Source organism: Falco biarmicus, chromosome 14 (genome assembly GCF_023638135.1).
Source record: "Falco biarmicus isolate bFalBia1 chromosome 14, bFalBia1.pri, whole genome shotgun sequence".
Taxonomy (NCBI): domain Eukaryota; kingdom Metazoa; phylum Chordata; class Aves; order Falconiformes; family Falconidae; genus Falco; species Falco biarmicus.
This window is the reverse complement of record NC_079301.1, coordinates 13,520,604-13,535,034: the sequence shown is the minus strand read 5'-3', so window position 1 is coordinate 13,535,034 and position 14,431 is coordinate 13,520,604. Positions and strand designations below refer to the sequence as shown.

At 45.3% G+C, this 14,431-nt stretch overlaps 1 protein-coding gene across 1 annotated transcript; it reads right to left on the bottom strand.

The window, feature by feature from the left end:
• Nucleotides 1-382: 382 nt before the first annotated feature.
• SLITRK2 (SLIT and NTRK like family member 2) lies at nt 383-4,381 on the bottom strand. Its single transcript, XM_056360131.1, has 2 exons — nt 4,101-4,381; nt 383-3,618 (listed from the first exon to the last, which is right to left on the bottom strand). Exon 2 carries the CDS (start codon nt 3,573-3,575, stop codon nt 1,002-1,004), a length of 2,574 nt encoding a protein of 857 aa, XP_056216106.1. The 5' UTR covers nt 3,576-3,618; nt 4,101-4,381; the 3' UTR covers nt 383-1,001.
• Nucleotides 4,382-14,431: the final 10,050 nt, after the last annotated feature.

Sequence of the window (14,431 nt, the reverse complement as noted above, 5' to 3'; positions counted from 1 at the left end):
CATAAATTGTATAAAAATACCTAATTTAATGCATACAATATTATGAATAATGTTCTCTTAAGTATGAAAATGTTAAACCACTGAACATTACTGTGTTAGAGCTGCTATGCAATCTTTTAAGAAGGACATTAATTGTTCAATTCACTATGACATTGTGTTAAACGTCTTTTATTAATGAGCTATTACTCCTAGCTGAAGCATCTGATAACCTCTAGTCTGTTGGTAAATCCTCTCGGTTGCTGTCAGTAAATCACTCTAAACAAACCTAGAGGGAAAAAATACCCCAATAACTCACATTTGAGTCTGTAAGGTCCTAGAACTATCCATTTAAAGCAGGGCAGCTTTCCTATAAATCAAACCTTTCAATTCAATGCAGCTGACATAGATCTATTTTACAATTTTTTTTTAATTTCAAAAATACAACACATTAAAATAGGATCAATTTATCAAAGCTAAGAGCAACAATTAAGTAATAATGTACTTAAAGTGCAAAGGCACTTTAACACAAAAAAGTGACGCCCAGTGGCTATACTTGGTAATTGAAACAGCAGTACTGTATATTATTATTTACAAAAGAAAGTCATAGTCCAGGAAAAAAGATCTTTGGAGATCTTCTACATAATACATTAAGTTTCCACTTTGAAATGAAAAGAAAAAGAAAAACAAACAAACAAACAGGAAACCCAAAGACCTCTTTCCTCATTCCCTTTCAAATCAAAAAGAATTTTGCAAGATCTATTACAGAAACATACATTTGCAGTGACAGTTCCTATAGAAGGGTCAAAAGGAGAGAGATCTAGAAATAACTTAAAGGGAACGTTGCAGAAGCAACACCATATCCCTGCTATGCCGTAAGGGTTCCATTTCTCTCTCACTCCCTCTCCAATTTAAAAAGTGGAAATGTTGGGAATGCAACAGATGACATCAGCACAGATGTCAGACTCAATCAAACGTGATGCTGAGATCATTTAAAAATTTTCCTTTGTCTCCCACCTCCCCCCTCACAGCTGACTGATTGCAGTTTGTTTTTCCAGAACTTCGAGGTAGTCTGGTTCTGTTTGTAGCTTTCCTTGGAGTAAAGGATGCTCAGGTTTAGACTGTTCTGCAAAATATTTCCTGGGAGTTCCATATAAAACAGTTTTATTTATCCTGTCCTGGTTTTGGCGTCTTGATTCATATGAAGGGGCAAACTGCCTTTTGGGTAAGGTGCAAAAGTTATAATGAACTAATCCTCCAGCAGGGAGTTCCTTGACCCTTTCTGCAATATTTTGATACAGAAGCTCTGGTTCCCTTGGCGAGGACTGCTTTTCCAGTAATTCAGCTGCACTGATTGTAAATGCAAGACTGGTGGGATCTTCCTTTTTGTGGTCAAGATTGCTATAGCTAAACTCATGGAGATTCCTGTAATAGGCAACTGGATCCCCCTCCTTTTGCATGTAGATTGGGTTTTGGCACATCTGTCCAACAGGAGGGGGAATGTAGTTATAAACATGTCCTTCGGTTTTATCATGGGTCTCAGTGTTGTAAGACCCATACTGGAGCTGAAACGAACTTATATCTAAGTTGTTTGCGCTGCTGGGCATGCTTTGCACCCCCTTCCGGCGCTTAAGGACAAAGACAAACAGCCCTGCCCCGAAACAGACCGACAAAATAAACACAACCAGCAAGCCCAAAATTAAGACAGACAGCGGAACTTCAGTGTGTATTTCTGGGTAGGCGCTGGGCGAGACACCAAGGAGATGGGGTGTATCTGTGTTCTGGTTCATGGAGAGGAGAGAAGAATCTGACAAGCTGGGGTTCTCTGGGCAGATTGCTTCTTTACTCAGGAATTTCAGATGCTCTCCAGAGTGTTTGGTGGGAGACTCACATATGACTTCGTTGATAACCACAGGGGGATTCGATTGCTGGTTGTTCTGGTCAGTGACTTGCTCTATCCAGTTCCTCAGCCCCAAGATGTCACATGTGCAGTCCCAGGGGTTCTCCTGGAGGTCTATCTGAATTAGAGCTGAGAGCTGGTCCAAGACTCCTCTCACAGGCAGGTGTGAGAAATGGTTGTTTCTAAGGTTGAGTCTGGTGAGGGAAGTGCTGCCAAAGACGTCATCAGGCAAAGATCTGAGCAGGTTGTTATTGAGAAATAACAGGTGAAGATTACTCAGAGCATCAAAGGTGCGTGGCAGGATCTCCTTAATGACATTGTACTCTAGGTAGAGATATTGCAGGCTGTGCAGCCCATGGAACATAGATGGGTACAGAATCTCAAGGTAGTTGCCATTAAGATAAAGTCTACGTAAACTTGTGAGGTTTGTAAAGGCACCTTCTTGTATCACGGCTATTCTGTTATTTCCTAGATGTAACAAATCCAGAGAGCTGTACTCTGCAAGATCAGTTCTATAAATGACTTGCAGATAGTTACTGGTAAGGTAAAGTTTCTTTGGACTGGTTGGCCTAGGGTGGAGATCAGAGATGTTACTTATCTTTTTCTCTTGGCAGTTCACATTTAAGCCATTGTCTGAGCCCTGTGAAGTGCAGATGCAGCCAGCTGGGCAGGTGATGGGCACAGGAGACTTTGTCTGGTAAACCATGATAGGTCCGAATATTTGTCTGTCTTTTGACACAGTGACACGGGGTGTGGGGCGGTTCCTTGTTTTGGGTGGCCGGCTGGCTTTTGGGGCTCTGGTGGGACTGATGGCAGAGTTGGCTGTGGGCGATAGCCTTGAGATGTGTGGGTCTGAGAGGACAGGGTGTTTTTCCTTCTGGTTTGAATCACTGGAGCTTTTTCTAGGGCAGAGATCTTGCCTGGTGAGCTGGGTCACATCTTTCCCATGGAGCCTGAAGGGGGTTTCGCAGACTATCTCACCCACGAACACGGTGATGGTGTCTAGCCAGGCCTTGAGTGGCAGCAAGTCACAGGTGCAGTTCCAGGGGTTTTCCTCCAGCTGGATTTCCATGATGCCTCCAATGTGCTCCAGCACACCAGCAAAAGGCATCATCTTCAGCCGGTTCCCCCGCAGGTCCAGGTGAGTGAGAAGCACAAAGCGGAAGACATTGCTGGGCAGGGACAGCAGGAGGTTGTCATTGAGAATCAGCACTTTGAGCTTGTTCAGCTTGCTGAAAGCCCCCGCCTCAATGGCACTGATGTAATTGTAATCAGCCTGCAGGTACTCCAGACTCTCCAGGCCCAGGAATGTGTCCTCCTTCAGCACTTCCAGCTTGTTGTTATTGAGGTGCAGCCTCTTGAGGGTGCGGAGGCCGCTGAAGGCCCCCGTGCGGATCTCCTGCATGTCGTTGTTGCCCAAGTGGAGGGTCACAGCGTTGGAGTAGTTGACGAACTCATTGGGGAACAGGCGGGTCAGCGCGTTCCCGTTGAGAAACAGCTGGTAGATCTTGGATGGTGGTGGCAGGAGGAGGCTGACGGTTGTAAATCCTTTGTTTTCACAATTAATGTTCAGCACGTTCTCCTTCTCCTCGCAAGGGCAGCGGCTCTTGCTGCAAATGTCTTTGGCAGGTTTGCGACTCTCTGTCTGCGAGATCCCAGCCACTGTTAACAAACTGAGCAACCAAACACCCTTCAGCATCTTTATGCACCGTCGATCCCCACTTTGGTACCTACAGTCAAACCTTTTGAGACAGGAGAGAAAGAAGAAATCCCCAGTGAAAACAGCCAGGAGTGGGGGCTGCGAGGAGAGGGCAAAGCAGGTTGCAGGGCTTCGGGCAGAGGGGGGGCGGCAAGGCAGCGACTTGCAGAACTCCTCTGATCCCCCCCCCCCCCCACACACACAGACCCATCCTTCTCCTCTCGGGAAGCGCCCGCGGAGCTGCTGGGGGGAAGCGCCGTCGGGGAGCTCACCGAAAACCGCCCCCCCTGCGCTGACACCCCCCTGACCCCTCTGCAGCCGCCGCCTGCGCCTGGGCGGCCGCTAGCAGCGCGGCTCCGGGCCCGGGGCAGCCCCGCTCCCGGTCGCCGGCTCCCGCTCGCCGCCAGCGGTTTGAGCCGAGGTGGGGGGAATAAACGCCCCCCCCCCCCCGCCCCCTGCCCCCTCCCGGCAGCCGGGAGCCGCCGCCCCGCGCTGCCCGCGCCCCCCGCGCTGCCCGGCTCGTACCTGCTCTCGGGGCGCCCGAGGGGGCGGCAGGGGCAGGGGCCGCCGCCGAGAGCCGCCACCGCGCCCCGGGAGCCAGGCGCCCGGCGGCGAGAGGCATCGCCCGCCTCACGGCTCAGGAGGAGCCCAGCGAGGCGGCGGCGCCGCCGTCCCGTCCCGTCCGGTCCCGTCCCGGCGGGAAGTTGGGCCGGGCGGGGGGCGAGGAGCGGCGGCGGCGCCGCTGCGGGATGGCGGGCGGCTCTGCGCGGGGCGCGGCGCGGCGCGGCGCTTTTGCCGGCTGCCCCGCACGGAGCCGCGCTGACGTCACGCCGGGGGCGGGGGGGACACGTTTTTCCCAGCCCCCCACCCCCGTTCCCCCCCGCCCCGGTGGCTCCCGCAGCCGGCTCCGCTCCCGGCGCGGGGGCTCGTCGCGGGAGCGCCCTGCCAGCACCTGCCGCCGCGCCCAGGACAGCGCGGGCACTCGGAGCCGGGCGGTGCAGTGAGGTAACAAGCGGATTCACCTGGGTCCGGAGAGGATTTTTGGCCCCGAGTCCCCAAATCCGTGCCCTCGGGATCGAGAGCAAGTCGAGCAGCTGCTTCGGCACAAGCCAGCTGGCGAGTGCGCACGCACCGCGCGCACACCCCGCACCGCGCGCACACCCCCCACCCCCGCACCGCGCACACATGCACAGCCCCCGCACACACACCCCGCACCCCCCGCACGGTCCGGCTGTCGGGGCAGGGGTGCTGCAACCCCCGGGGCTGGCGGCAGCATCGCCCCTTCCCGCACCGGCAGCGCGCCCCTTCCCGCACCGCCCTGCCCGGCCCTGCCCGCTGGGGCAGCTCAGCGGCCCCCCCCCGCCCGGGCCGGCAGGTAGCGGAGCCGGGTGCCTGCATCCCTGCGCGCCCTGGGAAGCTCGCCCGAGGGCTGAGCAGCTCAGGCCACAGCTAACGTGATCATTCACACTGGCTAGACGACTCCTGCTGCCAAATTGCGATGCTATGGTATAGCGTTTGGCTGCCTATTTAAAAGAGCAAGATGTTGGATGTGGGTTACTGTGACTTTGCTTAAGCACCATGCACTGAACACAGATCTGTTTGATGGGGAAGGATGGCTGTTCTTGATCTCTATCTGGAAGGTAAAAACTTCGGGTTCACTTTTTCTCCAAAAAAAACCCAACAAAACACTCCACAATTAAGTTTTAAAGTGCTAATATGGCAGGGTGCGCTATAACCAGATTTTTATAGGGAACTTTACTCACTTCACTTAGTCTTTAGAACGTAGAGGTTTGCTGCCAAAAGAGTGCTGGACTTGGCAAAAGTGGTGCCATCATCTTGTGTTATTCTTTAGCCATTAAGTACCAGAGCCCACATTTTAGGAGCAGCAGAGATGTATTGTCTGTTCTTGCGGAGGTCTTGGGATTAGAAAGGGGAGCACCCTGCAGCAGCCAGCGCAGATGCCTTTGCAGCATGGCTGGGCAGGAAGGGTGCTGGAGTTTGAATTTGGGATTGCAGCAGCTGCAACTTCCCTATCAAAAATTGGAGAGGTTGTGGAAAAAGCAGAAGCATCCCACACTGGAGCATGCTCTGGGTGTGGTGCTGCATGAATTTCAACAAGATTGGGGTTCTGAAATGCACTTATTGCTGCTCTGTTTCTAACTCTCTTTATCCAGCTGTATTCAGGAGCAAAAAATTGCTAGATCGGGAAAGATGTCTGTAGCAGATCAGGGTTTTACAACACTAATACACCAGCAGCCAGATTATGATTCTGTGAGATTGTTTTGCTTGTTTTCCGCTTTAAACTTTAGGACAGGGTATTCGGGTAGCAAAATCAGACCAGTTACAGAACATAGGAAATCTTATTTTCAGATCTTTCTAACAGAGTCTAGGGGCACGAGCCTGAAAAGAGAAGGTAAAAGTAGACCCAGGTTGATTTTTTTGTTCTGTTTGTCTGAAGGGAGAATATTCCTACACAGCCCTGGCCACACTGACACACGCACAGGGGCACACACACGCTCCTGTAACCTACCTTCAGCACGTCTCACCTGAGCAGCTCTGCACAGCGTTGTCAGCACTCACAGGGCTCGCTCCAACACACAGCAAAAGCTGAAAGCAGAAGTAAGTCCGGTGCATTTTTCTCTCATCTCACAGTGCACATTTGTTTCATGTCCGTGAGTTTCAGTGACGTGCCGCTTTCTGGTGAGTAAGGATGATGTTCTGGAACTGGCTCACGGGGCAACATATACTGTTCCACTTGCCTGTGTTTACTAGTACGTAGGAAATGTATTTGTGGTAACAGCTGATGCTGCCTTGGAAAGGAAAGTGTACGCATGGCATGCCTCAGCAGTAATTACCAGATTCATGTGGGATGGAAGGAACAGCATGTTAGGGGATTGCAACAGTAATAAGACACAGAGATGATACCGATTCTATTACACTGCAAATGCATGCATATAATAACCACTGTTGTAGGAGGAGGAACAAGGATTTTAAAAAAAAATAGCTACAGATTTTTATTTAGGAACAAAGTCATGATTTCTCGGCATGCCTGAAGTGTTTTATAATCCCTTCAATTAAAAACACAGAGTATAAAAGAACAGCTTTTTTTTTTTTTTTTTTTCCCACCTGTTTTACTGCCTTTTTATTTTTGCATGTTGAATGCAGGAACATTTACAGGCTGTGACTATCTGGGAGCCTCCAGGAATGGAAGGCCAGGAGGCAGGTTGATACAGCAGCCTGTGAGGGTCTGGGAAAATTCAGTGTCACACCTGATCTGTAAGCATTGAGAGGGTTTTGGGTTTTTTTCCCTATCACTAAATTTTCTGTGTTCCCTCATCTTCCTTTTTGGAGCAAAGTTATGAAGACTGAGTACAGATTCATAAACTTAGATTATAAGACTTAATGGAACCATTGTGGCTGTTAGATCTTGCATAACCCAGGCCATAAGCTAAATTGGAATTAATTCCTGTTTAAACTAGATCATACTTCCTAGGAAAAAGAAAAACCCCAAAAAACCGTAACATATCCAGGCATATTTTAGCAATTGCCTATGATGAAAATCTACCATAATGTCTGGTAAATTGTTCCAATAGCTTTCATCTCCCACAGGTAAGAAAATGTGCTTTCTTCACAGTTCTGCATCTGGCTACCTTCAGTGTGAAATTTTTATCCTTGTAACATCCTTGTCTGCTGGCTTAAGAGCCCTTTCCCCGTACCAGTTTCCCATGGGGGCACTCCCAGACAGCTGCAGAGCAAGTATGAACTAAATACTTGCCTGATACCGTCCTTAACCAACTTCAAATAGTCTGTGTTAGTTGCATGCTGGTACATACACCAGAGCAGCTCTTGGCCTCTGCATGGTCCTCAAGCCATCACTTCAGCGATCTGCTGGCAGGGAAAAAAAACCAGCCAGAGCACAGCAGGAAGCATAAAATTTGGTGCAGATAATTACCCTTCCTGCCTAGTGGACATCATGGTGTTGTCCTTCTGTAAGAGTAAATATCAAGGAGAAGAGTAAGTCTGGAAACGTGGAGATCATTTTCTATCTCCACATTGTATCTGCAGATGGATGCTAAAAGCTACTTATGCATCTTTACCTATCAGTTTATCTGTTTGTCTGTATATAAATGAAAAAGGAACAAACATATCTACTAAGTCTCATGGAATAAATAGAAGAATGCAGTGAGAAACTAAGCAAAAATCTCTGCAAATTGGATGGAGGGCATGATTTAAGTTTTACTGATCATTAGAAACTATCGAAGTATCCTGGGTGCTGGTGGTGGGTAAGCAGGGATGTATTCAGGTAGCATAAATATATACCAATGTTGTTTTTTGTGAACAAAACATAGTGACTGATGTGATGAAACAATGGGATTTTGTAAATTTAGGTATTTAGTGATCTCATGAGTTCCTTATCCTGTGATCCTGAACTGCATAGTATGAGATGCCTCCTCCGTGTCAGCTTTTAGGGTTCTGAGATAATTATCATTACTATTCAACAAGTACCCTATATTCTTGCTTTGCAAGGGGATATTTCTCTGTATGCCTCTGTGTGTTTGTGTGTCCGTGCCTCTTTGTAGCCGGAGACATTCTGCCTCTGTGAATATATACATTTTTGGAATCTTTCCTGTACTATAAGTGGGATATTTTTGTGCGTCACTTAATAGTAATTATTAAGGAAATAAAGAGTTTCCAGATTTAGCAGTGAGCAGTATGCAAAATAATTGTTACTTGTAATCCAAGTTTTATCTCATCCAGCAGCACTGGAAAGTATGCTGTAAAGGGGAGGGTGAAAGAGGAGGCTCTGGCTTTCACTTGCTTTCTTTGGGCAAGGGATGAGCAAGGGATGAGTGAAGGAGAGTGAGCATGAAAGACAGGGAGGAAGGAGCTGGCAGGCTTTGCCCTCCATGGCCCTGGCATCCATCCCTGCTCACCCGTGCTGCCCAGCAACAGCGAGCTGGTGTAATGCATGCCCGAGAGAGGCAGAGGACAGAGATGGTTGTGTTGAAGTGTCCACGAAAGAAGAGGGGGTGGATGTGCTGGTCTGGGGACAGAGGGGCACTCCTGAATGACAGTGCCTTCTGATGTGTGGTGTCTGCTGAGCTGCTTTTTTCTGACAGTCAGTAATTACCTGTATTGAATTTCCTTGGCTTCCAGATGCACTTTTTTAGCTCCATTTTCCCCAACCATTGAAACATATGGAGAGCCATGGTCTCCTTCAGAATATTGTTTACTGGCACTTCATGACTACGTACTGTATAAATAAAAATGCAATGAACTACGACTTAAAATCAACATGCATTCTTCCCTCAGTTGCTGCCTCCTGCAAGGTCACAGACCCTGGGCAAGGATACATATTTTTGGGACCCACTGTCTATTTACAATGTCATTTTTTTACGAAAAAAAACTTCACCATGATTGGTTTTAATGTATCTGAGGTAATTGTTTTGTAACAGCACAGAATGATTTTACACTGGCCGTGCAAAACGCAGCAGTGAAACTATCAGTTTCTGTTGTTTTGTATCATTAATGTGGGATTCTAACTTTCTTACAAATAAGTTAATTTTGTGAGCTGAAACACCAGTAAGATTGGTTTCAGCAGGAAATGCAGTAGAGAAGCTGTCTGTCAGAAAGCATCCCAGGTAGCTGTGCACGGGGGGTACTGACAGACTCACCAATATGTAAATAAGACTGCACTTTATTTTAGCTTTTGCCCAATCTTTTTTTTCTTTCTTGCATAGAAAAATAAATTTCCCCTCCTCTTCTACATACACTCCTATTAGCATAGAACCCAGCAAAGTACTGTAAGATGGTTGACATTTATGAATGTGTTCATCCTCCTCAGCAAGGCAGTATGTCTGATCCAAAGCCCTTTGGTGTCAGTGGAAGGACTCCTGATTTCAGTGGGATTTGGATAACTTTGAACAAATGTTTAACTTAAAAGCGTGCACTCAGATGTTATTGAGTGGGTTAAATATTTTTGGAAGTGCTTTGTTTCATCATGTCAATGGGTCTTTTTCTCTGATAGGAAGAGCTAGATGAATCTTCGTGATAATAGATATTCTGTGATGACATTGCTGAGCATCAAGAACAACAACAAAAAAAAAACCAGTATGGTTTTTTCCATTCTTAAAACAGCAAAGGCTTTCTCGTTCCTTTCGTTTTGAATGGGTAAATGTCTACAGTAATATTTATGACTACCATTTATAAATGCAATTTTTCAGATTTCCTCAGAGTCATAATCTGCTTGTTACATACTGTTAATGTTTTTAGCTCAAAATGTCCCATCATGCAAGCACAAGTGCACACAAGTGCTTTTAGTAATTCAGTCTTGTTGAAATTATCAGGTCGTCTTGCTTTGCTGAATCGACATGCCTTAGTAATGGGGCTCAGATTTGCCTAATGCAGTTGATGTATGGGTATGATGAATGTTCACTGTTGAAAGTCTGGTGGGTTGATGTGAGAGTTTTCTTCCCTTTATTTATTAGTAATAAAAGAAACATAATGAAATCTCTCCATATCATTATTTTTATGGCAGTAAAGTTGAAAGGATCCAAATCCCCACTGTGCTAATGACATATCTAGCAATATGTAAGGAGCAGGAGCAGTGGGTGAAATTCAGTCCTGGGCAGAGGGCCAGCCCAGAGTGATTCATCACGAAAGCCCCCAGTTAAGACCTGAAAACAGGGCTTAAGTGGGACTTCAGTGCCCTATGTCTTGAGCAGTCTTTTTGCAATGCTGGGGGGGGGGAGTTTCTCCAGATGAATTATTCATCATAAATTATGTATTCTATTAGTTTAGCCTTTTTTCTTGATTCCTTGAATTTATTTAATTGAAATTATTCACCAAATAATTTCTATGAATAATCATGGACTGAGGATTATTTTTGAGCAGTTCACAGTGAGCATTTCATATTCCACATTCAGACTGAGAGCCGTGTCATTGAGTTGTCATTATGCACAGAGGTCACATTTCTGGTTCTGCTCCAGAAAAAAATGAGATGAGTAGAAAAAAAACCCCAGCATTTTTTCAGACTCCATGTGTTCCCAAAAATTCCTCCCATTAAGTTCATTCTATGAGATGTTTGTAAACAGTTGCCGACTGAAGAAAAGTTGGACATTGGCTTTTGTGTTTTTACTTGGTTTCTAGGAGAAATGTAACTGTGCTTTATGTATGTGCACAGTATGTGTATATGCGTGGCTGTCAGTCAACATCTCCTCCCTTTACAAATAGTTTGGACCAGATTTGATGAAAGGTGGTGGCCATTAGAGATTTCAGTTTCCCACTGCTTCAGCAGAAGTGACTCAGAAATGCCCCAGCCGGACAAAAGGTTGCAGCCTGGCATCATTGGGTTGGGTCTGGCTGAGATGGAGCTGATTTTCCCCATAGTGGCCCTCACAGTGCTGAGCTTGTGCTGGTGGCTGGAGCGGTGCTGATAACACAGGGTGCTTTGGCTGGTGCTGAGCAGCGCTCCCACAGCATCACGGCTGTCTCTCCAGCACTGCCCCCATCACCGCTAGGCTGGGGGTGGGCAAGGTCTTGGGAGGGGACACAGCCAGGACAGCTGACCCGAAGTGACCACAGGGATAGTCCATACCATATGACCTCTGCTTAGCAACAAAAGCTAAGAGAAAGGAAGAGGAGGCATTTGTTAATTACAGCATTTGTCTTATAGAGCGACTGCTACAGATACTGAAGCCTTGTGCTCCAGCAAGTGGCTGGACATTGCCTGCTGATGGGAAGTAGAGAATAAATCTTTTGTTTTCTGTGCGCAGCCTTTGCTTTTGATTTATTAAACTGCCTTCCTCTAGACCCAGTAGGAAATTTTATCCATCTTATTTTCTGCCCTCCCCCTGCCCTGATCCTGCTGAGGAGGGCAGTTATAAGGCAGCTTGATTGGCACTAGGCGTCCAGCCAAGGTCAACCCACCACGCACATCCACTGTTACCTATCAGAAAAATCCACATCAGACTTTGGCTCAAAACTTAAAATCTGTGTTTTGGCTGCTCACGCAACTGCCTGTCAGGAGCATGGACGGGGAACATGTTCTTAAACATTTGCCTTGTTGTTTGCAGGCTCCTGCGATATCGAGTGGTAATGGGCTGGAATAGCCTATGGTTTGAAAATGTTTTCACTTCAGATCAGACTTGCTGTTATTTGCAGGGCTGTTTCAAGGTCTTGTTTCTGCATAGGTTCAATATGAGTACTTCACTGTTTCATGTTACACAGGTGCAAAGGATCTTGTGGGACTGAGATGGTGGTTTCTGGTGTCAGAGGTGAAGCTAGTTTATGGCTAGTCACTCAGATCAGTGCAGGCCAAGAAGCCACCATGAATTGATAGGAAAGAAGAAATTACACTGAAAAAGCAAGCAGTTTATCTCTGAAAACAGGGTGTAATAAGTTGGAACAAACAAAAAAACCCAAACTAACAGTGATGTAGCTTTTAGGAAAAATAGTATCTGTTTTGGTTTTCCAAGGATAGAAAAGTTAAGACCCTGAGAATTAAGGACTTCTTTTTCTGACTAAGGAAAAATATTCTCTGCTTTTCTGCAGTCTTTTCCACATCACTTTAACCACAAACTTTGCTGTCTCTGAGCAGTAATCATTTACCTGAAAAATGCCCTATAATATTTCTCTTTGTGGAAGGCAGCTGGTTACAAATAATGACTTTGAAGCATGATGTATAACTCAAAGTGGCATGAAAAGAAATTGATGAGACAATTAGAACATATGAGAATGGTGGTTGCATTAATATGTTGGGGAGAATCACTTAGAATAAAGAATTCCAAACTCCAGGGAAACCTGAAAATTTATTTGGCATCTGAAGTAGCTCCCTGAGTTGTTATTGCTCAAAGCACAATACAAACATACATAAAATCCTGACCTAGACTTCAGCTGCTGACAAATCTCCCTTTGACTTCACGGGGCCAGGCTTTCAGCTGACTTCTGCTCTGGGGAGTTAAACACGAAAACATGCAAATCTCGAATATCCAATATGACATTTTATAGGGAGACTTAAGTGCTCAGGTAGCAAATAGGCATACTCAGATTCTCCTCCCCTATCAAGGGTGATCAGATTCTGATGGTGCTTAAAATTACTTGATGTCTTGACTCTTAATGTTACAGTTTGCCTGGTCTTGAAGTTGTTTTCCCGGGCATTCTCAGAGCCATCTCTGTCTTGACAGACTCATTTCAAAGCAAAGCAGGAATGCACCAAACGTGGTGCGTTAACTGAAAGGACAACAGGAAAGGAAGAAGCTAAGGTAATACTTCTGCTTTATATTATAGTTCTTGTGGTCCAGGATGCTGAAGATGCTCAGTCATTTCCCTTCTAGCCTGAATGCTAGGGGATGCCAGGGGACACCTGAATTTGTTGAATAGTCAGCATCCTAACTGCCACACACAGATCTTGTTCCTTGTGTGGTGTCTTTCTAGTCCATTAGATTCCATGTGAAGTGGAACAGCTTTGGCAAGAGGGAGTGAACATTTGGCCTCAGTCTAAAGTGTATGTATGTATTCCATAACACTTATGTAATTTCTTTCCATTACAAAGCATATAATTTATGAATAACTGCCCATCCTTTATATCCTTTATATGATTTTTGGTTGTTGTTTTTTTTGTTGTTTTTTTTTTTTTATTACTATGTATCAATCTTTTTCCTGTAAAGCAATAAAATCCTTTACACAGCAGGAGATTTTAATGTCCATATCATGACTGAGCAGCAGGTGAAGCTGGAAGGAGAAGAGGACAGTTCAGTCAGCTTTGGTAATCAACTGTGGCTTGGACCCTTGAAAACAGTGGGCAAAACCAGTTATTTGTGCACATATTTGCTCCAGTATATTTTTGCTTTGCAACCACTAAACTCATTAGCATTTGAGCTTTCTGACTAGAAATCTTGTTGCTTTTGCAGATAAAAGTGTTTGGCTTTATTATTTTTAGCTGGTGATACTGATGTGCTTGGAATTAGATAGGGATGAGATCATTCCTTTATAGCTATTTGGCTAAGAACTGGTTGGTGGTCCTGATTATCTCAAGTATAAGCACTGCAATACTTTCTTTTTTAGAGCTGTTGTGGTTTTCTGAAGCCTGGCTTTCCTTATGACATCTGCCTAATTTTGAATAATATTTGGGTTTACTAATATAAATATCTTTTGACATAATACTTTAACGTCAGCCTCTAATGGGTGTAATTTTGTAAATCATAACTTACTCTCTACCTGTAGTAGAACTGGGCTGAAAGGCAGGTGCGCTACATCTACAAATTTCTCCCCCCAAAAAACATATTTAGTTGTTATTTTTTACCGCTTTTGTCATTAACTTTTGTACTCAGTATTATTAGTATTTTGATGTTGCAAGAACATCTGATAACATGAGTTGCGGACCAAGCTCTCATTGTTGTATTGTTAGCTATTTTTTTGGCATATCTCTTTCTTTCTTCTGTAGAGTACAAATAAACCTTTGAGAAAGTAGTCATATCATTTTTGTTCCATACCTTAAAAGCTCTTGTAATATGAAGGTTTAGATCTAGAATTGTAATTGTGTGGGTTGCTGTATGCACAAGCAGAATGGTAGCACTTGCCAGGTAGTTTACAATGATGTACTGAGAATTTCACTATGTTTTAAACTGAATATGGAGATGAAGGATGCACCTGTCTCTGAAAGGTAGGTATAATTAGATTGACAACTTGTATGTCAGACTTCTTGCAGGTGTCATTTAAAATAGCTGAAATAGTGTTGCCATTCCCTCCCTCCATCCCCTGAAATGAGGTTTATACTGGAAATGCTGACAAGACCCTTATCTTTTGAGATGGCACCAAGCACAGCTCGAAATACTGGTTATAAATGTTAATGTGTT

Excerpts from the sequence above, each read along its gene's own strand:
- SLITRK2 (XM_056360131.1), bottom strand. The coding sequence starts at position 3,575 with ATGCTGAAGGGTGTTTGGTTGCTCAGTTTGTTAACAGTGGCTGGGATC.